At 35.9% G+C, this 23152-nt stretch overlaps 1 protein-coding gene across 9 annotated transcripts in view; it reads right to left on the bottom strand.

Annotated features, from left to right (window-relative positions):
• Positions 1-1130: 1130 nt before the first annotated feature.
• Positions 1131-23152, bottom strand: part of LOC120778691 (hemicentin-1) — a 532407-nt gene continuing 510385 nt past the window's right edge. For 3 of the 9 annotated variants that reach the window (XM_040110637.1, XM_040110638.1, XM_040110636.1), the window contains 3 exons: positions 16479-16573; positions 11510-13609; positions 6534-8992 (listed from right to left, as the gene is read on the bottom strand). In XM_040110637.1, coding sequence (XP_039966571.1) covers positions 7334-8992; positions 11510-13609; positions 16479-16573 — 3854 coding nt within the window. In that variant the 3' untranslated portion in view covers positions 6534-7333. Of the gene's footprint in view, positions 2789-3372; positions 5004-6533; positions 8993-11509; positions 13610-16478; positions 16574-23152 lie in introns of those variants that run through there. The other 6 variants (XM_040110642.1, XM_040110641.1, XM_040110644.1 and 3 more) reach the window with 4 other exon arrangements.

Raw genomic sequence — 23152 nt, forward strand, 5'->3', positions numbered from 1 at the left:
TCGCCTTACCACTTTGAAATTCGCTTTAGTTGTGAAATATTCACGGTGCTTGCACCTGCTCTTAAAAAATGAAGAAGTGTTTACAACTTCTATGATATTTTCAGAAAGACCCGAAAGATTTCCTGAAAAAAACTGCTTTATTATTAAGAAACTACCGTGCAGTGAGTTCCTGCAATGCATTAAAAATAAATTATAAATCTGAAGTATAGACGCTCTAGTTTTATTGCGATACTTAATAATAGACGGAGTGTTGTAGTCACCAGTATGAATTCATTTTCATCCAAAAGCCTCTCCTAAAAAGGAATGCACTGGTTTCTTAGGATTCCAATCTCCATTTTCAATATTTTTACCCTCGTTCGAGTTTTATTACCATAGAATGATCTTACATTAAATATTCGGAAAACTGTGTGGCCAAATAATTCTTCAGAGCATTTTGTTTTCAAAACTTACCTCAATTTTTCCATTAAATGCCTCTCATACAATTATGTACATGCATGTATGTATATGTATTGAAATGAAATATTTTTGTTTTCAAATTTTTGATTTTCCTTTTATTTTCATCATTTATTTGTATTCACTTTTATATACTGAAGTCTAAATTTGTTATCAATATCGTCAGCCTAATAATCGTGTTTAATCTTCTTGCATAACCAAAAACCATAATCCGCATAATGATTTACCATTGCAGTAGCTACAAATTGCAATTCATTGTTTACTTTAATGAAGTCTATATTTTATTGATTAATTTATCAAATATTACTCTTTAATAAATTTTATTTATTTCCATTTGCTGTGGCATTAACATTTCATAAATGCATAAATTCATAGCTTACTTTGCGATTTCAAGAGAACTTTTCGGTTTGTTGTTAATTCGAAAATAAGGATAATAATCTTTCGATACTTATAGCTCGCAGTCAGAACAAAATATTCAAATGAGTAAAATTTTTTTAGCTACATATTTTTGGTATAATTTTTTTCATATAAAATATTTTTCAAATAAATACTTATTTGTTAATTTGATATAAATATTTTCTGTTTCAAATTCATAAGAAAAAAATTATTATTTTTATTTAAGTTTTATGTAAATTATAATGTTATACAAATTAGTAATTTGTTTTTTAATATTTAATTTCACTTATCTGTTTTTCACAAAAATAATTTTACATTTTGAACCTTTAATTTCACCTTGATTTTATTAATTACACTCATCATTAATGGGTTTTAGTGTCTGTACTTTTAATTCAGAACGCCACTCCACTGATACTTTTTTCTTAGCCTATTTACCGTTATGCCATTGATGCATACAATTGCAATGGTGATTCTTATTGAATTAGACTTATATTTTTGTTTTTGTTGTTTGTGTATGTACAAAACTATGAGTGCTGTGGTAGTTGTTGTTCTTTAATTTGCCTATAATATTTAGTAGCTACATTTTATATATGTAAATATGTATGTATATTAATATTTGTTCGTAATTTGCTCTTGAGTAGAAAAATTCCTTTCGCTTCATGCTAATCGTATATTTATTATTAATGCGAGCATAAATTTACATACAGATTAAGATTTTAAGACCTTGTGACTTAGTTGCCTAATTTTATTCGTTTCAAATCATGCACATTTCAAAATTGAGCACAGCGTTTAAGAGCGCTCTCTCAATTCCACAATCCAATTTCTTGATGGTGATCCTTAATGCCTATGGAGTAGTGAGTTTGCGTACAAATTTGCTTTAATCTTTTTTATTTTGTTTGTGATCTTATGCTATATAGTGTATGTAAATATGAAATTGTGTTTATGTACAATTCCTGTTTGAATTAGTCGGCTAGATACGCGGGAGAATAAAGGACACTGTAGAAGTGATGTGAATTACGGTTTCTGTATGTAGTGGTATTCATATTTTGAGTCGTTGAATTTGGCATATATGTATGTATGTATCTAATTTTAGATTAAGTAAGTGAAAGGTATTTTTACAAAAATTTCTCCGTGGTGAAATGGACATATGATGTTGCGCCAAAACATGTACATATGTTATAGTGGCTGGCGAAATTAACATTTACATATGTTCATTTAAGTTTTGTTTTACATTTCACTTCAATTTTTTTAGGTTCCTTAAACTAGTTTGATTTACAATAAAAACAACATCATTATAAATTTTTTTGGTTTATATATGATTTTAATCATTTTAGTCTTACATTAGTTTTAGTTGCTTTAAAAAGTATGAAATTCGTTTACTCATTGTTTATTCATCAATAAATATACTAGTTTCATATAATTTTTTGTCCACATATTTATTTATAGATTTCCAACTATTATTAAGGTTAATTCTAGCACAGAAGCTCATATTTGACAATTTCCAACATATTATACATATTTTACAAAATTAAAGCTAATAAAGAAATTATTACTTTTTACCTGTCAAAAACTAATTAAATTTAGCAACTCATTGTTACGAAAAGAGAATATAAAATGCACTGTTTGAGCGGAAACCAAAAAAAAAAAAGGAATTCAACGGAGCATGTACAGTGGTGAATATACATAAGTATGTACCGAGCGCCCGCTTGGTATACATTCTCCCACTACAACAACAAATGAATTCACTTTTGCTATTACTTTTGAGTTCAACTTTTACTTCTCAACTCCTTCAGTTTTTCACCTCATTCAAAGCACCATTTTTCTTATCCTTTTTCACTAGCGCATAAATCGAGGCGGCCTTGTAGTTGATTGGTCCATAATGTTGACTCTCTAAATCAGCGTAGATTAGCTCATCATCGAACTCCGCAGCACTCAGAGGCTAAAGTGTACCATTTTGTGAGAAAAGTAATTTGTATTATCATTTTAAAATTTATTTTCCAATATGCCATTTTATTTTCTGGGATCTTGCAGCAGTATTTGGTTAGCAAGCAGCAAATTAAATTGGCATTCACAGTTTCTGGAAGGTTGTTAGTTGTAACAGGTATTATCGGCAGACAAATAAATGGTATTGTAAACACTCCAAATTATAGAAGAGTATAAATATTTCAAGCCAAATTCTCCTCAAAAGCTACACTATTTTTTTTCTGATTTCACGAAGTACCTAGATATAATGGGTTGTCAAAAAAATCTTGCGGTATTTTTATGAATTTTTTTTTTTTGTTGAAATTGAAATGAGTTTTTGATAACTCATGCCCAGCTCTTGACCGATGCTACGGCTGTTACTATGCCGGTCTCTTTCGACCAATTCAGCGATTTTATCGCAATTTTCGACGACAGGCCTTCCGGAGCGTGGCGCCTTTTCGACCACCTCTACACCAGAACGAAAACGTTGAAACCATCGTTGTGCGGTGGAAATGGAAACTGTATCGCTTTCCAAAAAGGTATAGCATGACCCGATGCGACGAATAAAACTAGAACTACGCTCTTTCAGCGCCAACTAGCGAAAATACCGCAAGACTTTTTTGACAACCTATTATAAAGATATCCCAGAACTTTTGAAACTGGTCCAATTAACGCATTATAATGATATGGGAAGGGTGGTCCACAGAGCAGTTTTCTGTCAATTGCTCTTTGTCCGAAAAACTATATTTCCGTTACTTAACCATTTTACATTCGAATAACAAATGGAAATATTGCGAACTTATGTCCAGGGTCAGCCGCAACATTATCTAGTGAGAAAGTTCGGACAGGAATTTCTTCTACTTCGTAAAAATGCATCTTAATCACCTCGGCAATGCATAGTATTACAAAAAACATGTCTTTTGTGAATCGGATAAGATACAAGTGATCATTAAGAAAAATGTATCTTCAGAGAGTAAGAGTTAGGTGCGAATATTTTGGGCAGTGACATCATGATCAATTCAAATTCGATTGAAAACTTGATTTCTACAAACGGTGAATAGTTCCATACAACGTTTTTGAACGATGATTTGAACTTAGAAGATCTTCGCAGTTTCAAATTTCTAATTGACTCTTTTCTTGTGCGATGCGGGAAATAAGGACAGGTGGAACTATACATATTTTTAAATATAAATTACCACATAATTCATGCGGTTCTAAGCATATTTTCGCTGTTCCTTAGAAATAGGAAGTTATTTTCAACAAGATATTTTGCGAATACATACATATAAAGCTTTCATAGAAAGCTCTCACTAAAGCCCACAAATCAAGTGAAACTGCAAATTACATTAAAGCAATCGAAGCGCTGTGTGTGTGTTAGTATTGGCAAATTTTTTATTATATTCAAAGATTTTGAAAGCTATCGAAAGTAATTTATTTTTCTGTCGGGCAGTGCGCTTTTAATAACTTAGAATGAGATTTTGAGAATCTATTTTTTAAATCCAAAGTAATTGTAAATAGATATTTTATGTATACCATCGGATTAGTTAAAACGCAACAAATGTATATATGAGCAATGAAATGTGTGGTGAAAGTATTTAACGAGAGAATATGAATGTGATAGGTGAAATATGAAACCGAAACGAAATGCACAAGAAAAAACATCAAGAATTTGATTTTCTTTGAAAAATAAAGACATAAATCCAGAAATTCAACTGAATTACAACAAATAATTTCATAAATCTCAAAAAGCATATAAAACAATAAATTGTATAGAGTACGTATAACTGTACATACAAGTATACAATAATGCAAAACAGCAAGCTCACGACAGAAAAACAAACGAGTTTTTAAATGAAATTGGAGTTCCCACAACTTTTAATGCTAAACAAAACATCTCAAATTCTACTAATTTTTAACTGTTTACGTTATTTGCAAGCTAAGAAATATTTGATTTCGATTTACCTCTCCGAAAATATCTCAACATTTCAATGCACCTTAGTTTACAGTTATACAGGTATATTTGTAGTAAGAAGACAATTATGTACATTTATATGAAAGTTTTGTTGTTCAAGTGCAATATTTATTTATTTTTTTGCGTTTTTGTATTGTATCTTGCAAAAATACTTTTCGTCTTTGTGTTAGAAAATGTACGTGTTACTGCCTTTATAGGGATCTTCAAAATCGGACACTTGCTATAATGAGATACGAACATAAATTAATATTCAGTATTTTCTTAGGTTTTAGTTTTGATTTGTTTTTTTTTTTTAAACAAAAATTAAAGTTTCGAAATATTAATGTGATGTGAAGATGTGTATGTATGAAATTGTTTGTAATAATGTTGGCAATTTTAAACTTCGGTTGATTGGGCAAACTTTTCTCTTTGAGGCGACTCAAGTGAGCAACAGAAATCTGAATGCTGAAATATTTGCATAAAAATCATTTTGTAGTGGTAAGTGAGAACAATATTGAAAATTTCAATCATTTTTTCCTTAAAAGTAACTAACTTTCTCGCGTGAATCTTCGTTTAATTATTTCTGAACGTGTTCTTTGATGGAAAGCTGAAAACTAATGAACTAACTTATTAAAACTATAATTGCACGGTAATGGTAAATAACAGTTTAATAAAAATTAAGGTTAACTTACTAGTTAAATACGTCAAGTTTTCTTATCTTCAAAGGCCTCTGGGGGATTTCATTTATTAAAAACTTTAATATCTTACCATGCTAAATATGACCTTTTCAGACTGTCTTAATATTATAAATTTATAAAGTATTAAATTTAGTGAGTAATTTCTAATTGGCTTAATTAAGTCCATTTATTTCCATTACTTGCCTATTACCATCATATTTAAAACAATTTGTAAACAATTTGTCAATCCTCTAAACATTACGGGGAAACCTTTTGGAGAGCTTTAGCTGCAAAGTGAGCTTTTGGAATAATGAAATATTTCTGCCGACTAAAGCATTGGAATTTCCAAATCAATTTAATTGCTTGCATGCCGAAAGAGGGGCGAACTCTTCAAAAGTTTTTTATTTCTTCATCAGCTGTTTAAAGTAGTTATATAACAGTCCGTTTTCACCTATCTTCAACAAATTTGCAAGAGGTTGAGGTGTTCGATATTGATATTTAATTTTTTTCTTCAAAACATAAATATAATATAAATTGCTTCAAGTGGCGGAGCTTAATTGGGTAGTAATATTATTCCTAAGAAGTAGTAGAATGATAAATAGGAATATAGTTTTTCATTAAATAATGCTTATTAAAAAATTACTTCTATAAGTAATGATGTTTTATTTGAAAAAAGGGTCGATTTGCAAAACAATATAAATTATTTAATTCAAGTATTAGAAAATATAATTTATAAAATTTACTTGGAAATTCACTATGTTTATTTTAAATTGGATAATTATTTTTTAAATTTTATAAAGAGCTGAAATTACTAATTTAACAAAATAACTTAAATAAATTAATTAAAAATTAAATTCAAAAATAATTTATTCTAAAAAGTTCAATATATAAATAATGTCAGTTCAACTTATTCAAAATTTTTGGGATAATTGCAAATAAATTAATATTTTTTAAATGTAATATTGATTTGAGGTATACAATAAAATGTATTAAGTTCAAAAGCATTTTAAAAGTTGATAACTAAATATACAATAAATTAATAAATAATTAAATAAAAGTAATATACTAACTATTTGAACTTAACTTATCTTTTATTTAATTAAATAAATAGTTAATTTAATATTAAATTTACTAAGCAAATAACGGTATAACATTGACTAAATTGTCACTTCCTCCATTAAAATTATATGAAACTGTAGTTTGCGTATACAAAAGTACACATGAATATATTTGCATGTGCACTTTTGAAATTTCACATACAATTTAATAAGCCATAAGTCTGCTGCTTACACTAAAACTATCGAACTGGACTTACTCATGTTACATAAGCATAAAGAAATCCTAGTTAAATCAGGGCTGGAATTTGGTAAATTAATATTTTACACAATAAACTTAAGTACATATGTATGTATACTATGTTGATTTGATTTTATGCTAAGACTAAACTGCTATACATTCATAAATTCAATATCTAAACAAACTGACCTTAATTGTATTTAATTTTCTTTTTTTAATTTTATCATTATTTGGATTGAAAAGTACCAACAAACTTAACACGTTTACAGTCATTTACCTACATCTATGTATGTATGCATATATTTGCACTTACAACTAAGTAATCTATACATAACTATGAGTCTATAACTATAACTAAATGTACGTACTTACTCGATTTAACTTATACATATGTATGGGCGCTTGTTGTCCGAGCTGGACAAGGTGCACTTCAAACTAAATTGTAATTTTTGGTATTTATTTACAGTTATTACTGGCCAAGCTGTGTTATTTTTGTTGTCTGTATGTATAATGTTGGATGGTTGGTGGCGCCTTATAATCCTAATAAAATTCTACGCCAAATTGTAGCATATCAAGAGGCTTACGCTGTTTGTGGCATTTAAATGTGCACTTCGCGGTAACTTTGCCGCAGCATGTATTTCACGTGGCCACCATTGCGCCCCGCAGAGAGCACCACGCGTGGCGACTCCGACGTATGTGTGATTGTGCGTTGCTCTTTAGCGGGTTCATTTCCTCCGCTTTTAACAGGCTCGCCCACCAGCTCCTCAACGCCTTCATCTTCATCGTCGTCCTCGCAGAAGGAATAGCCGAGATCTTCCTCATCGTCGCACTGAGCTTCGAGCGTAGTATTTGCCGCGACTTCCTCCACTCTAGCGTCACTATCACTTCGAGGTGCGGTGGAGTCCTGTGATAGAGTTTGGCTGGCGGTTGGGCGATTTTTAACGTCCAAATGGTGTGTCCACTGTTCTGGCATCGCAAGTTGTTTGTGCAAATTTTGGCGTGTACCCGGTTTGGTGGCATAAATTAACTCAGGATGGTGTTTGGTGAGCGCTTCGAGCGCCTCCAGCGAAGCGGCAGGATTAAGACTTACATGCGGTAATTGTGCACTTCTAGTGATTTGTTTGATTTCGTCTGAGAGTTCCTCGCTCAATTCAGACTTTTCTTCTTCCTCCTCTGCGCGGCTTTTCTCACTTAACGATGCTTCTGTTGACGTGGGGATGTCGATTGCCGCTTCGACAGCATCAACTGGCGATGATATTGGCTTGAAGGTGCGCTGCTCGTGCCAGGAGAGCGGGCGAAAGACTAGCGGTCCACCTTCGGTTGCATATCGTCTGGTTGGACGTGCTGCAACTGCAGCTTCGGCAGGTATAGTGGTTGGTGACTGGCGAAAAGCCGTAAGCTCACCATGTTCGGCTTGAGTCGCTGATAGTGCATCGTATTGTAGTTGTTGTCTGTGTTGCATTTGAATACGTAATTGCTGCAATTGGCAGTGACGCAGTGTGCCGGCCACCGTTTGCGAAGGCTGGAAGTGGAAAGTATGATATTTGCGTAGCGGCAACTTAACTGGTCGCCGTCCTAGATAATCGCCGTGTGCGGCATATGCGGTGGTTGTTATTTTTGCACTTTGAACATCTTCGACATGTGGCAGCATTGCTTCCGCGCTGACATCGGCCTCGCCTGCAACTTTCGCGTCACACGTGCGGTTTTCTGTGGTGGCAGTCTCCTTAGTAACAACAACAATATTTCCCTCATCAACATTACCACCCACAGGTACTAATCTGCGTCGTTGCTGTTGGAACATTGCAACTTCCTTGTTGTTGTGCTCATCAACATCCTCATCGTCGTTGTCGCCTTGATCTTTGTTGTTGTTGTGCAATTTTCGCGGGATTAGCAACGATTGTTGATGCTGTTGATGTTTGCGGCTATTGTTGTTGTCATGTTGTTGTTGTAATTTAACTTGGTGTTGCTGATGATGTGCTGCTGCTGTGGTTGCCTCGGGCGCATTGCTCGCACATTTGGCACGATAATTGTGGGCGTGTGCTTGGCAATCGGTAGCGCTGTTGTTGGCGGCGCGCCTGCTGTAGGTGATATAGCGGATATGTGCGTAGGGGTCGCTGATAGTCTTTCGTCGTAGTTTCTTATCTCTGCCGTGGGCACTGTACCCGTCGGCGGAGGCGGCGGCGTTGGCAACGCAGCCGGTCGCTGTTGCACCGCGTTCGCTTGCTAGAAATGGATTAGTGACGCCAATAGCATAATGCTGTTAGTTGGTGTTTTAGGATTATTGAGGTTTCAAGTAAAGGCATAATTGTCAGGTTAATTGTAGCATGCAACACATTTACACACGCGCCCATATGAGTAATGAAGGCGGTTGTTTGGGAATATAAGGTCGCAAAAAACATATGAGTCGGTGGGTGTTGCAAGAACCAGTATTAAAGATGATGTTGATGATTTGCGCAAATAAACAATGAAATATGAAAAGGAAAAGCAAAAATCAAAATAAGTAAAAATAAAATGTATACACATAAGCTTCACGGAATGGGGTATTTATAAAATTATTATAAAAATGTTTAAAACAATTGCTAAAGAGTATAATAGATTTGTTTACCAAACGGTTGTTTGTATCACCTAAATAATCGAGTTAGATATAGGGTTATATATATAAGTGATCAGGACGACAAGACAAGTTGAAATCTGGAAGTATGTCTGTCCGTCCGTCTGTCCGCTTGCGATAGCGATAACTTCAGTAATAATTAAAATTTTTTAATGAAACTTAGAACATGTGTTCCCTTGCAAAACAGTGAAAACGAATTCGTAGATGTCACGCCTACAAAACGTATTTAATCGATAACCTAAAAACGCCATAACTAAGCTCTAAATTAACATATAAAACTGTAATTTGGTACAGAGGATTGCAGAAGCAGGGCGACCTGAGGGCTAAGAACTTTGAAAAAATGGGTGTGGCCCGCCCTTTAGTAGATTTAATGCACATATCTCCTAAACAACTAAAGCTACAATAACTAAAGTCGCTTAGAATAAATCCTATATGAACCCCTATCGACAGTGTAAAAATGCATTAATTGGAAAATTTTATTGTTAGAAACTACTAAAAAGCCAATAATCAATAACACAATGTGACACAGACATTTAATTTTACACCCAGCATGATTCAGGAAAGTTTTATTGGGGTCAAAATTGACATTTTAGGTGAAAGCGCATTTCTCCGAACCAACTCTACCAATTTCAACTTTATCAAAGAATGAAGTTGAACACTTTCACTATACTTTGTACCTTTAAAGGGTATATTAAGTTTGCTACGATATTTGTAACACTCAAAAAGAAATGTCAGAGACCCTCTAAAGTATATGTAAGTATATCTAAGCGATTGGCGTGATGAGCTTAGTCATCGAGTTTAGCAATAATAATTTCCTAAGGCAGCAATGCAATAGAATATTTGATTTTAGGTACAAAATTGAAATAGCATAGGATAATTTTGACTTAATAATAGTCCAACATTTTAGAATTTCTGTGACGAATCTATAGAAAATTTTAAATTTCTACGGAAATCACTTTAGTTCAGTGCAAATGCAAAGCTAATACTATAAAAGAAGCCATTAGAAGATGTCAGGCTAATTGGGAGTTAACTATTTATACTAATAATAACAAACAGGACAGTGCCCAGTTGTTGACGATGCCTAGAAAAGATTTTAAATTTGATTGTATTAAGTTTTCCAAACAGGTGGTAACCCTACTAAAAGCGTGAACGACAGGGAACTCTCTTAAAAACTATCTTAAACTAAAGATTTTCAAAGATTTCACAATGGGGCTTTCAGTAAAGACCATATTTGTCAAATATAGTGTCGTCGTTTGTATACATATATAAAAATTAAATACTATCATAAATCGAGGAATATATTCAAAAGGGTATCGTATGAAATTTATACGTAACTCTCTCAAACAAAGTGAATTTCCTAAACTGGAGCAGGTCCTGTTTTAAACAACACCAAAGAAATGAATATTTTCATATTTAAAATATGTTTTTTCGATCACTTTATAACACTCCGAGTCATCCAACAAAAAAACGAACTGGTTAAGGCTACCGATGACGGACCGATTTGGACAATTTTTATGTACGACCATTGATTGAACCGATGGATCAAACCTATTAGGCATGTAAAACTTCGTTACCGGAATTGCTTTTTGAGTAAAAATATTCCTACTTCAACGGAATTTGACAATCTTTAAAACGGAACGATATGTATAATTATCTTATTTAACTTAAGTGCAAAGACTAAGCCATACTTTCATTGGTCGTGAGAACTGAAACTTTTATCTGTTTATAGGTTCGAGAGTTATCAGTAAATTCTAAATTTCAAGATCATGCAATTGCTCGTTTTGGTAAGTTCGGGTTGCTTAAATCATTTTAGTAACTTTAAGAAACATAGTGATCAATTAAAAAATTTCGTTTAGAGCAACTAAATATTAAAAAAACCAAGCTAAGAGTATATCCACTCCAGATGAAAAACTATAAACGACCAATAAGACATGGGTCAATAATAAATGCTTTCTTTTACATATGGTCGTCATCCTAGCGAAAAAATTTATATTCACCAGTATATAGTATATGTACAAGTAGTAAAATTGTTAACTCTTATGAAATACATGAGTTCATCAAAACAATAAAAAAATAATAACTTTTGAATACAGGTTCACAAACTACAGCTATATAGCGTCTTTCAAGCACAATCTAGAGCATTAGTACAATAAAACTACAAACCTCAATTCCTGTAACGGATCCCGCTGGCGCTAACACGCCTTGTTGTTTTTTACAACGACGCGTTCCACTGGCACTCACCGTACTTGCCACACTAAGCGAGGAGGCAGAGTGACGGTGGTGACCCAGCTGATATTGTTCATACTCCTCCGGCGTTGTAATTTCGGCGGGTTTTTGATGCAGACCACAACGGGGCGCCGTTAGGCCCACACCCGTCTTCATAAGTGGAGCCACGCCTATTAGAGTACCAGTACCGCTACTGTACAATGAATTGCATGAGGACAAGGACGTCGGATCCGTTGAGCCCTGCCCGCCATGGCCGTCATTTTGTGAAGACGAAGCCGACTCATACGAGGAATTGACTAGGTTGGAACTGGGCGAACATGAGCGTTCGAACGCGCTTGCAGGCTGACCATCCACATTCATATAAACAGGCAGTGAGGTACCACAGGCTGTAGCATTCGCAATGTTGCATTTACTGCCGCCAAGTTGACGTAGAGACTTCTTATAATTAACTCCATTGACGAGACTAATAGCGCTGGGACCGCTACCAGCAGAGGACGCGTGTTTCGCTAATTTGTTGCCTTTCGGTGTTTTTGGTGGCGGCGTGCCACTCAGCGCAGCTGCGGTGCGCGTGTTGCCCGGCGGTGGCGGCACCGGCGTAACACACTCATATGAACTATTCGAAATGCCCGAGTCGCTGCGATAGATGCTCAGCCGTTCCGGTTCGATCAAATTGAAATCATCCTTCTGCTGGTGTTGGCGATGGTGATGTTTTTTCTTGTGGCCCGTTTGTCCAGCCGTTGCATGACTACTGCTTCCGCCGCTGCCGCTAGCCGTAGGCTGCGGATGTAGCAATATGGTGGCCGTGCCACTCACACCGCCAGCGGCGGGCGATGGATGCGCCTCTACGGCGCACTCGTGCACCTGCACTGCGGCCGTACTGTCGCCAGCCAAGTTCTCATAAGCGGGCGGATCGTAGAAGCGCATCAAAGCCGAAGATTTCACCTGGTGGGCGTTGTGTTGGGCGCCCGGGCCGGCGGAGTCAATATCGCCAATGCTACCACCAGCAAAAGAATGATGTCGCTTACACTTGCCACCATTACTGCTGCTGCCACCGTGCAAAATCACAGACGCGTTCAACAAACCACTCGCCGGTGACTTGTGCACCACATGCGGTGGTTTATGCTTACCGCCACCGCCGGTGAATTTCAGCGAGTAGAATTTCTTATCCTCCATTTTGCCATCCAGCATGGGTTTCCGCTTTCCACTGCGCTGCATCGAACTACTGCCAGTTATGTCCAGTATGTGCGGTTGATACGCATTATCCGTCGTGCTACCGCTAGTGTCATATTTTTTAAAATTGCTGATGGCCAAGAAGGGGTTGGTGCTGACCGCTGCTGGGAGAGGCGCTGGGCCAGCACGCGGACTATGACCATCAATTCCGCCCATATCGGTAGCGCTAGCAGAGGCGGTGTTACGTTCAACCACCGCATAGGTGGGGTAGTCATGTTCGATGGCATTCAACAATTGCGCACTGGAAGTGTTATTCGAGGCGCCATTTTTGTGCTTCTGCTGTTGCTGCTGGTGATAATATTCTGTGTAGCTTTTCGGAAAGCAATTATTCAGATTGTATGTAATTTGATGGGGTGCACCGCCGCCGCCGACACTGCCGTTCATATAAGCGCTGCCACCAGGATCTGTATTGCCTGCGCCAACCGTGCCGCCGGCGACGCTGCCGCTGGCCCCATCTGCTGCTGATATCAGCATATGCTGCTGCTGCTGTTGTTGATGTTGTTGGTGATGTGGCAGCATGCCTTTGTTGTGGGAATTCATTGTGTGCGATTGCTGGTGCTGGGGATTCGTTGTTATCACCCGTCCACCGGCACCGACATATTGCATGGTATTGTATTGATGCTGTTGTTGTTGTTGATGATGCTGTTGGTGTTGATGATATTGAAACTGCTGGTCGTACTGGTCCTGCTCGTACTGCTGCTGCAGCTGGTGCTGTTGCGGGCCAATATTTCCATTGAGTCTCTTGGGTCGTGGAGCGACGCGCACCACATTGGTGTTGTTATTAAAATTTGTAAGAGTCGTAGATAACTGCGCGTGTGTGCGGAAAGGCGCGGGGTGTTGGTGGTTAGTGGTGGTTTAGTCGGTTGATTGCATGTTTTAGTTGTTGTTGTTTGTTTTCGGTATGCATTACATTCATGGAAGCGGAGGCGTGTTACATATGGGAGGGTGAAAAGAAATCACACAAATGTTTGGATTAGTTTTTGTTATGCATTGAATTTCGAGTGTTATTAGCCAGTTATGTTAGCATATAAATTGAGAATTAGTTACAGCACTAAAATTTAGTATTGTGATAAACTATAACAGTTTGCTAAGACATTTACATATATTTTCTTAATGAAATATAAAAGGGCGTGTATATGCTTATGGCGTTAAAAAAAGTTTGACAACATATAGACGTTAAGGAAGTGCTTAATTATCGTGTTAGAGCCTTTGATTTAGCGGTCTTCCATATACATGATTGTATTGAAAATCGACAGTTTAATGAAAGTGAAAAATTTTTGGTGGAATTCTATTATTTTATAACATGAAATGATTTTGGAAATGCCTTGAAAGTTCCTCAAGATATTTTCAAGATTTTTCATCCAAAGGACTAAGTCTTTGTGTTTCTATGCATATGTAAGTGGTAGGTACAGTTAATGAATTTAGAGTATTTGGAGGTTCTTACATCTATAGATGCTGTTGGTGCTATGGAGCTATTGAAATATCATTTAACGAGCAGAGGTCAGAACCTTGCATTGGCTGGACATTGATCTATTTTCAGGACAGTTCGTAGGAAAATTATCGAAAAGACTGTGGTTTGAAATTGTCCTTACTAATGGCAAAAGCTATGGCTTTAAAAAATTTCAATGACTATTGGATTCTGAAACGTTCTCAAGGTAGAATTTATGATATGAGGGCTTCAGATAATATAGTTTGCAATGGTTTCATCTTCATAAAAGAATTAGTAGATAATAAACTATAAAACATGAACGAATACTGAGTGATTAAAATTAAGGCATGAATAGGTTTTGATAGCGAGTTAAGCGACATTAGTTAATATTTTGTGCAAATTTTATTCAGTGGTGAGGACCATTTCTGACTCAGAGGTATGAAAAAAGCAAAATTGCTGCGTTTGGGGCAAAGATCAACTTGAAGAGATTCAAGAGCTGCCATTTTATCCAGAAAAAAGCAACGGGGCAGGTGGTGGCATCGGAGAGAACGTAACCGTCAATGGCGACATTGCCAGTCACCAGTCGAAATGCTCGAACGAGTAATCGAAAATTGGATTCAACGGATGGACCATCTAATACGTATCTGCGGCCAACATTTGAAAGATATAATCTTCAAAAAACCAATGCCAAAAATGGTTCTTATAATAAACATTCCCCATTAGATTTGAAATTCCTATGTTTTTTCTTTAAAAAAGTAGGAAACCTAGAAATGGATCACCCTTTATAACATAAAATACTATAATTATTAAAAGCATAAATTATGAATTAAGAATAAATTGTTTTGTTACATGAAAATCTCAAAGCGACATAATCGTCAATTCTCTTCTCGTTATTTTGGACTTGCTATCTTGTAGAAAATTCCGTTTAAAAGCAACAAAAAATTTAGTAAGCTGAGCTCAAGGGAGTATGCGAACAGGGTATTAAATATAGTTAATGACATGTGTTAATGACAATACGCCGAGAAGTTAAAAATATGTTTCCCCACAGCTGGAATAGTTTATGCGACTCACTACTTTCAAACGCTTGGTGAATAGAAGTAGCTTTTTCGATCAGTACTAAATTTCAAGTCAATGACTTGCACTGGTTTCTAATATCAATTAATAATGAGTAAGACATTAAATAGCACCACTTTTAAATTTTAGTTGTCATGTCAGTTATTTCTAATAGAAAACTTACAAAAATATTTATGGATAAATCACAAATATTAAAGGATAAAAGATGGTGTGTAGAGCATGAAACCTATTTAAATATTTATTGAAAATATGTGTTAACTGGTTATATAGTAAAAGAAACAAATTCAATATGATGAATATAAGTGTATTTGCTCATATAAAATCAACTTAAAATAATATAATATAAAATATGTAAACTTAAAAATACTAGTAGGGAATAAATAAATAATATATTGTGTAAGAACTAAAGGTAATTCTATTTTGCAAATCATTCATTATTAGGAATTTAAAGCTCGAAGGTTCATACGAAAAAATTATAAAATGTGGTTTATATTTTTATAAATACTGAGAGAAATACATATGTACATATATAGAATAAGAGCTTAAATAATAAATACATCGGAGTACAAAAAAATATCACAGCATTCAAAAATGATTCGCAAAATGGCAAAAATCGTATTTTTTCGGAAATTAAACCAAATTCTTGATTTTCTTTGTTTGAAACTAGAAAGTGTGAAAATATGAGAAATACGATGAAAATATGAATTTAATAGCTAAAGTGGCAAACAAATTTCACAATAATATACAAATACCAAATGTGAACAGATGCATTACAACAAACACATTTCACTACAGCTTATTACAAATTAACAAATATGGATTTTTACTTAGTTTTATAGTTAAACACGTGTGACACAACTAATGAATTTTTAAATTCATATCCGAAAATCGAAATGGTTACTACGACCGATAAATCGGCTAACGTGGCAGGTTTGCCACATATATTTGTTTGTATGTGAAGTTCGTGATGGCGTTAATTTATGAAGTGTGCGCTGTGAACTGTGAATTTTTATTGATTTTCAATGTGCAAGTATGTATGTATGTGTGGTCTGTGCCTAAAATGCGTGATTGAAGCGATTTGATATTGTGTGATGTGATGTAATGTCATGTGATGAGCATTGTTTACGTAAATACATCTAATTATATATGTTGCAATGTTTAATATACAAGTACCTTGTTAGGAGCCGTTTGCAGACCATGAAACGGTAGATTCTCATACTCGCCAGGTTCCGTCAATGGATCCCCCAGTGAAGATGACTTGTCTTGTACTATTTTTATTTTTTCAATTTATTTTTAATTTTTACACGTCGTAGTAATATGCAATCACAGTGTTGCATTTGTTTATTCGAATTCGTAGTATAATTTTGGACGCAGCAGATTTGAGAATTTCATAAAATAAAAGATGAACGCAGACGATTAAAAATTGGAAGTAAATTATAAGAAAGAAATTAAATTGAACGTTTTAATTTAACTGGATTTACAGGGTAAAAACGGTTTAAAGATATAAAAAAAAGTTTTCAAATTGTTTTGAATAAAAGACTTAAGTTAACTTAAATTAGGATTACTTAAGCTTTATAAAGTATATATATAATTATATGTAATCAGAATTTCAAAGTGTTATAAAAAATAAAAATATGAAAATACTTATTAACTTACTAATGAGGGTACTAACGTAAAAAATTTGATGTGGCAAAGTGTGAAACAGTTAAGGACAATAATACGACACAAGATTAAAACCATAAAGTGGCATGCGCAACATTTATAGCTAACAAAAATGGCAGGCAAATAATATTGTTGCACGGCATTAAAAGTCAAAAACCATTAATTGGCAGGATTGGCCATAAACTGAAGTATTAAATGTTAGGGGACAAATAAAGTGTCACAACATTGAGAACAATGACGAATATTCAAATTAGCATGGAAAATATAGCACATTTTATTTAATAAAAAATCGTTGTTTGCTTACTTGTGAACAGTTGTTAAATAAGGACTTCACACGATGAAGCATTTAGTATTACTTAATTATGTATAATAATATTGAAATTGAAAGATTTTAAGTTAGTTCGAAATTAAAGTTTGCGTTAAGAAAAAGTTTGCTTATTAAAGTGGTATGCTGATTATTTCGAAGTTGATATTGCTATGCAATGTATGAAATTCGAATGAATTTGGAATGAGAGAGAAACTTTTCTTAAAAGCTACTAAAAACTCGTTATTCGGTGCTTCGCCTACTGTATGTGAAATGTTCTTCTGATCTATAAACCTGATTAATTACACTGTTTTTATTATTTTCAAGGGTTAAAATCAATGATAGTATTATGAAAAGGGTTACTTAGGGTTGTTAAATTAGATTGTTATTAATTTTTTGGATGCTGATATTGGTAGCAACGTATCGTGTTCGATTTGATGAATCGAGGCTGAAACTTAAGAAGCTTCAATTTAATATATTGACTGCCATGTCACATGCTTTCGAGCGGCACATGAAAATGCATGTATTATTGTCATCTTTTTTTTGACGACGACGACGAGTAATTAATTTAAATCTGTTTTATGACGATTTAAGCTTGTCACCCTGTGAAGGACTTGAACAAACTCCCTTTGCAGCCAATGTGTTTAAAGAAATGAATACAAAAACACTGCTCCGCGTAGAAACTAACTGACTACTAGTTTTACTTCATACAGCACATGAAATTAGAAGCTTATTAAAGCTTTTGAACTGTTTTATTTTCATGTTTTTAGAAAATGTCTCACAGAAAGGCGACAATAGCCAAAAGAGGATTAGAGATTTCAGTTATTTATTAATATTTTCAAATTTCTTTCATTAATTTTTATGCATGTATATTCTTCGGAACTTTCAAATAATAGTAATCTTGGGTCCTATTCGATCTTCTTCTTCTTTCTTTGATTTCTTTGATTTCTTTGATTGGTTTTTACTACATCATTAGTTATTTTACTTCTCAATTTAAGTCGAAACTGAACCGATCTAACTTTTCTATAAACGAGCTCGCTCAAGCAAGCTCGGATACGGTGCGCGCAACACACATAACCTTGAATACTTACGAAAATTAATATATTCATAAGAAAATAGCTAATTTTTTTTTATTAAAAATATGCAAATATTAATTTTTATGTAAATATGTGTGTATGACTAATGCGTTATGCGTATGAAATATGATATGTGAGTGGATGTGTATATGGTATGAATTTGTTCTTACTTTGTACACGCTCTACCTTCGTCGGCGTCACTGTTGCCACATTGCGTTTCTGCAAGGGCGGCGGCACCGCTTTGAAAGGCGGTGGTGGCCGTGGCGGCGGCGTAGGACCCTTCAATATGGAACGGTCTAGCTGTTGCGGTGGTCCACGTGTTGGCGTCGTAGTATTGCTGCTGTTGCTGTTGTTTCCGCTGGCGATCCCATTCGCGCCGCTGGTGGCCGTCACCATGCTGGGGGTGTTCACTGCCGTCTTGTCGTATGAAGGCACTTGAAATGTCACATAAGCAGGTGATCGGGGACTGTTGGCTGGAGGCTGCATAAGCGGCCGCATAGCTGGAGGCGATTGTGGTGGCAGTACTGTCGCTGCGACTATGGCTGTTGGTGTGACTGTAGTAGTTATATTAGAAGCAGTTGGTGCGCTGGTGTTTACATTAAGCTCAGCGGCACTAGCGTTTGCAGTCGTAACTGTGTTAAGCGTCATGCAAGTGTGATTGCTGATACTATTATTATTATTGTTGTTGATGTTACAATTACCGCTACGGCTACACGTGGCGACAGCATTTTCACCTGGCGAAGTGCGTACTGGCGACTTTTTGTACGTGACTACAAGTGGTTAGTGCGTTTGTTGTGGATTTGTGTTGTTGTTGTTGTTGAGTGATGAGTGTGTTTTATCAAGCCATACAAAATAATAAAAAAAGAAAAACATAATAAGAATGCAAAGCAAAATGAAAATAAATGCACATTAACTGAAGACTAGAACGTAAAGAAAAAGTGAGATTTCATTAATTACCACTGCCACTGCAACGAATGCCCTTAAGACGATGCTTCGCGGCGAATGGCGTCTTTTCCGCCGTTTCTGCGCCATCTGGGCGGCGTTGCCACAGCACGCCCGCACCCGCCTGCCACATGCCGCCAAGCAGGCCGACATGGCTGCGCTGGCTATCGCGCGTAGTATCGACGCCAGCGCCGCTACGTTTGAAGATACCTGTCAAAAACTTTTCGACGCGTCCTAAGCGCCGCGCTCCAACACGTTTCTGCATGCTGCCGCAGACCTCCCCGCCTTCGGCATTCCGCTCCGCGCTGTCAACTTCCAACTGCGCTGTAGTTTCCGTTTCAATCGCATTTGCCGCAGTTGGTGTGTCCTCCGCAAGCGCGCCAACGTATGGTATGCATCCGCTCTCTGTTTGTGGTTGCGCCATGTGCGCTGGGGAAATTTGATTATTCAGTTGAACTTCGTGGCTGGTGTAAGCCATCGTGGGCAGTTGCGTTAATTTGTTAAATTTATGTGGCAATGTTTGTGTGAAAGCACTGCCGCTGTGGTCGTCGCTACCAACGCCAGCCGGGCGTTTTGCGCTAAAACGACCAAGCGTTGACGTTTGCTTGGCATTGTCATGTCCACCAGCACTATCGTCGTCATTGCTAACCACATCTATAGGAGCGTCATTGGTGGCGACGGAATTCGCCGTCTGTGTGGATGCGTTTAGTAGTGTTGTCAGTGCGGTGGCCGCTGAGAAGCCAGATACATTTAGTGTGTCGCTTGAAATAGTGCTGCTCTCAGCCGCTGTCACCGGTGTCATCGCTGTCAAATTCGACAGTTGCGCTGTATGTGTGTGCGGGCGCAGTGTCATACGATTAGTTGCCAGATTTTGTTTGGTGTCACTGCTCACATGCACCATGACACCGGGACGCAACGGCCAGCGCGGCGGTGATTTCGGTGCTTGTGCGGCATGTCGTACACGCAGACTGGGTGTGCGACTTGGTGTCGTGACAATTGTGGGTGTGAGTGTTGGTGCGGACGTGGGTTTGGTGGGGGGTTTGGGTGGCGGTGACTTGGGTGGCAGCTTCGGTCCGGGTAGTTGCGGTAATTCTTGTGCGGCTAAATTAGGTATTAGACAACCTGTTGTCACTGGTTGCGGACAAACAGCCGCAAGCGCCGGCGTAGCCACGCCCACTTGCCGTGCGTTCGATTGATACGACAGTACACTGTTTATCCGATTCGTGTGATATAATTATATGAATGTGTGTGTATGATGTGACGGCGCATTGATGTTCAGATGCAGTTGTTGTGGCGATGATTGTGTTCAATTTAGTTTAATTTTTATTTATTTTAGTTTATGAAAAGCATTTTTTTAAAAGAAAAATGTGACAACAACAACATTTATTTGACACAAGCAACCAAATATTAGTGTTGTAAAACATGGTACAGTTTTTGTGGCGCAAAAAATGGTGCACACATCATAAATATGCAACGAAAAGGAAAAAAAAAAATTAATTCAAATTAATAACATCAAATAAATTATGCCTTATTAAAAATCATTAAGGTGGATTTGCACTAAAATTTACGAAAATTGATTTGCATAAAGTATTTAAATGAAAACATTAAATTAAATTAACAAAAAATAGTATTAGGCAAACTCTGAGTTCGTACCGATATATGCCAGTAAAACCATTTGAGGTCAGCATTCGTATTTAACCGAATATACATTTGTGACCGAAACACTAGGGAACTAGTATATAGAGTATAAGCTGGAACCTTTTTTTTTTAAAGCAATTTCGGAAGGAACACATCGGTTTTTCAATGAAAGGCGAATATATTTCTTTGAGGTTAGAACCATTTGCTCTATGTAGATCCGCTTTGTGTTTATTCGCATGTTTTTATTTAGAAGAATATGCTACATACATTACTCGGTGCGAGGCAAAACGGGCTGTCACTGATGGAATTATAAGTTCATGAGTGGACCATATTGAGTTCTGTAAGTATTAATATAATATTTTCATAAAAAAATGTGGATAAAAGGGAACCGAAGAATGAAGTTGATCAGGAGAACTGGCACTTTAAAGATATCAAAGGAAAGGATCAAAGTTAACTGGAAGAATTTTCAGGGAAGTATCCAGAAAAGGAAAATCTCATCTAACTCTGTTGATTTAGAACGTATGAACAGGGAAATTAAACTTAAGAACTTTTAAAAGTTGTTTTTCTATAAAAAGAAGACACATTGTCTTGTTTGAAAATATGAAGATATCACTTTTATGAATTGTATCAACCGTATTGTTTCTGCGACGACCATACTTTCCAGATATTTCCCGTAGCACGCAACTTCACTTCTACTGGGTGTCAGGCCACAAAGACATCGAGGGCAATGAAATAGTGGACGAGATTGCCAAGAATGGTGTACGGTTAACATCCGAACGTGATCAACATTGGGAAACCCATGCATTGTCTATACGATGATCTCGACCTCAAGATTAAACATTCGAAAGAAATTTATCGACACAAGGTAATCGCAGAGAGAAGCTTATTTTGGCACAAAAAGCAAATCATTATACAAAAATGTTGTCGAAATAAACCGAAAATTTGAGCATCACTTACGGTGGAAACTAACATTTTTAATTGCAAAACAAAGCTTTTCCCAAAAAGTTTTTTTAATCAAACTTTTCAGTTTACCTAGTATCGGACATCAGTAACACATAACTGTATATAATTCTTTAATGCTCATGCTTTAGAACAATTTACGAGAGTGGGTCATTCATATGCGTCAGACAGTTATTGCCGAAATTGGTAGCCATTCGATGATATAGCCAGCCATGTCGGTGCAGAAGAGATATTGAGCAGAAAGCTGTTCAAAAACACCTTTATGCTATTCAGGGAAGGAAAGTAATGAAATACTACGTAAGTAATGCATGTTTACGAACCGAATGATCAGTTTTATATGCATGATACAACATACTTATATTGTTTTGTTGACCTAGTAATTTTGGCTTTATATGTTCGCTCAAGAAGTTTGCCTAATACTTTTCGAACGGGGCGTTAAACATAAAAAATAAAACAGAAACAGTACTTTTAAGTGAAAATAGTTTAGCGAATACTTTTTACTTGGCGAATTCGGTAAAATTCTAGTGATTCTTTAATTAGTACTCTTATTAAAGCTTACCTGTGCGTGGCGCTGATTGAGACATCGGTGCGGTCTTTAGGGGTTTCGCGTAAAATTCGAATTCGAATTCGAATTGTATTTCATGTTTTTATTTTCAGCACAGTGTTTTAGTTGTTGTTTTATGGATGAGAATGCATGGTTTAATCGACAGCACAAGTATTGGTTGTTGCATTTGTGTATGTGTGTGTGTGTTGGTGTATGTGCATGCGCGGGCATAATTGCAGTCACAATTTACCAATAAATATTTCCATTTAAATTTTGATTGCACAAACGAATAATTCATTTTTGTGACGATTAATAAATTTAACGCAAATGCGCGCGTGTGCGTGTGAGTGAGTTTGTGTGTGTAACAATTATATAATTGCGTAGTTAAATGACGGTTGATTGTCGTGACAGTGATGGATGATTTTGTTTGGAATCCAGTTAAGTATATGCCATATGTGTGTGTATGTGTGTTTGTATGTATATGTGATTGTGTGCATAGCCGTAGCAAATTAGTTAATGACGGAAAGCAGCAAGTGTTTATTGATTTCACATTGTTTTGTTTGTATGTGTTTTAGTATATTTATTCAATGTTGTTGTATTGTGTTATGTTGTTTTCAAGTTATGCGTATGCACACAAGTATTGCCATACAATTAAATATATTTTGTGTTAATTTTATTTCGGCAACGTAATTAACACCAAAGTACAACAACAACAATTACA

This window comes from Bactrocera tryoni, chromosome 5 (genome assembly GCF_016617805.1).
Source record: "Bactrocera tryoni isolate S06 chromosome 5, CSIRO_BtryS06_freeze2, whole genome shotgun sequence".
Lineage (NCBI taxonomy): Eukaryota > Metazoa > Arthropoda > Insecta > Diptera > Tephritidae > Bactrocera > Bactrocera tryoni.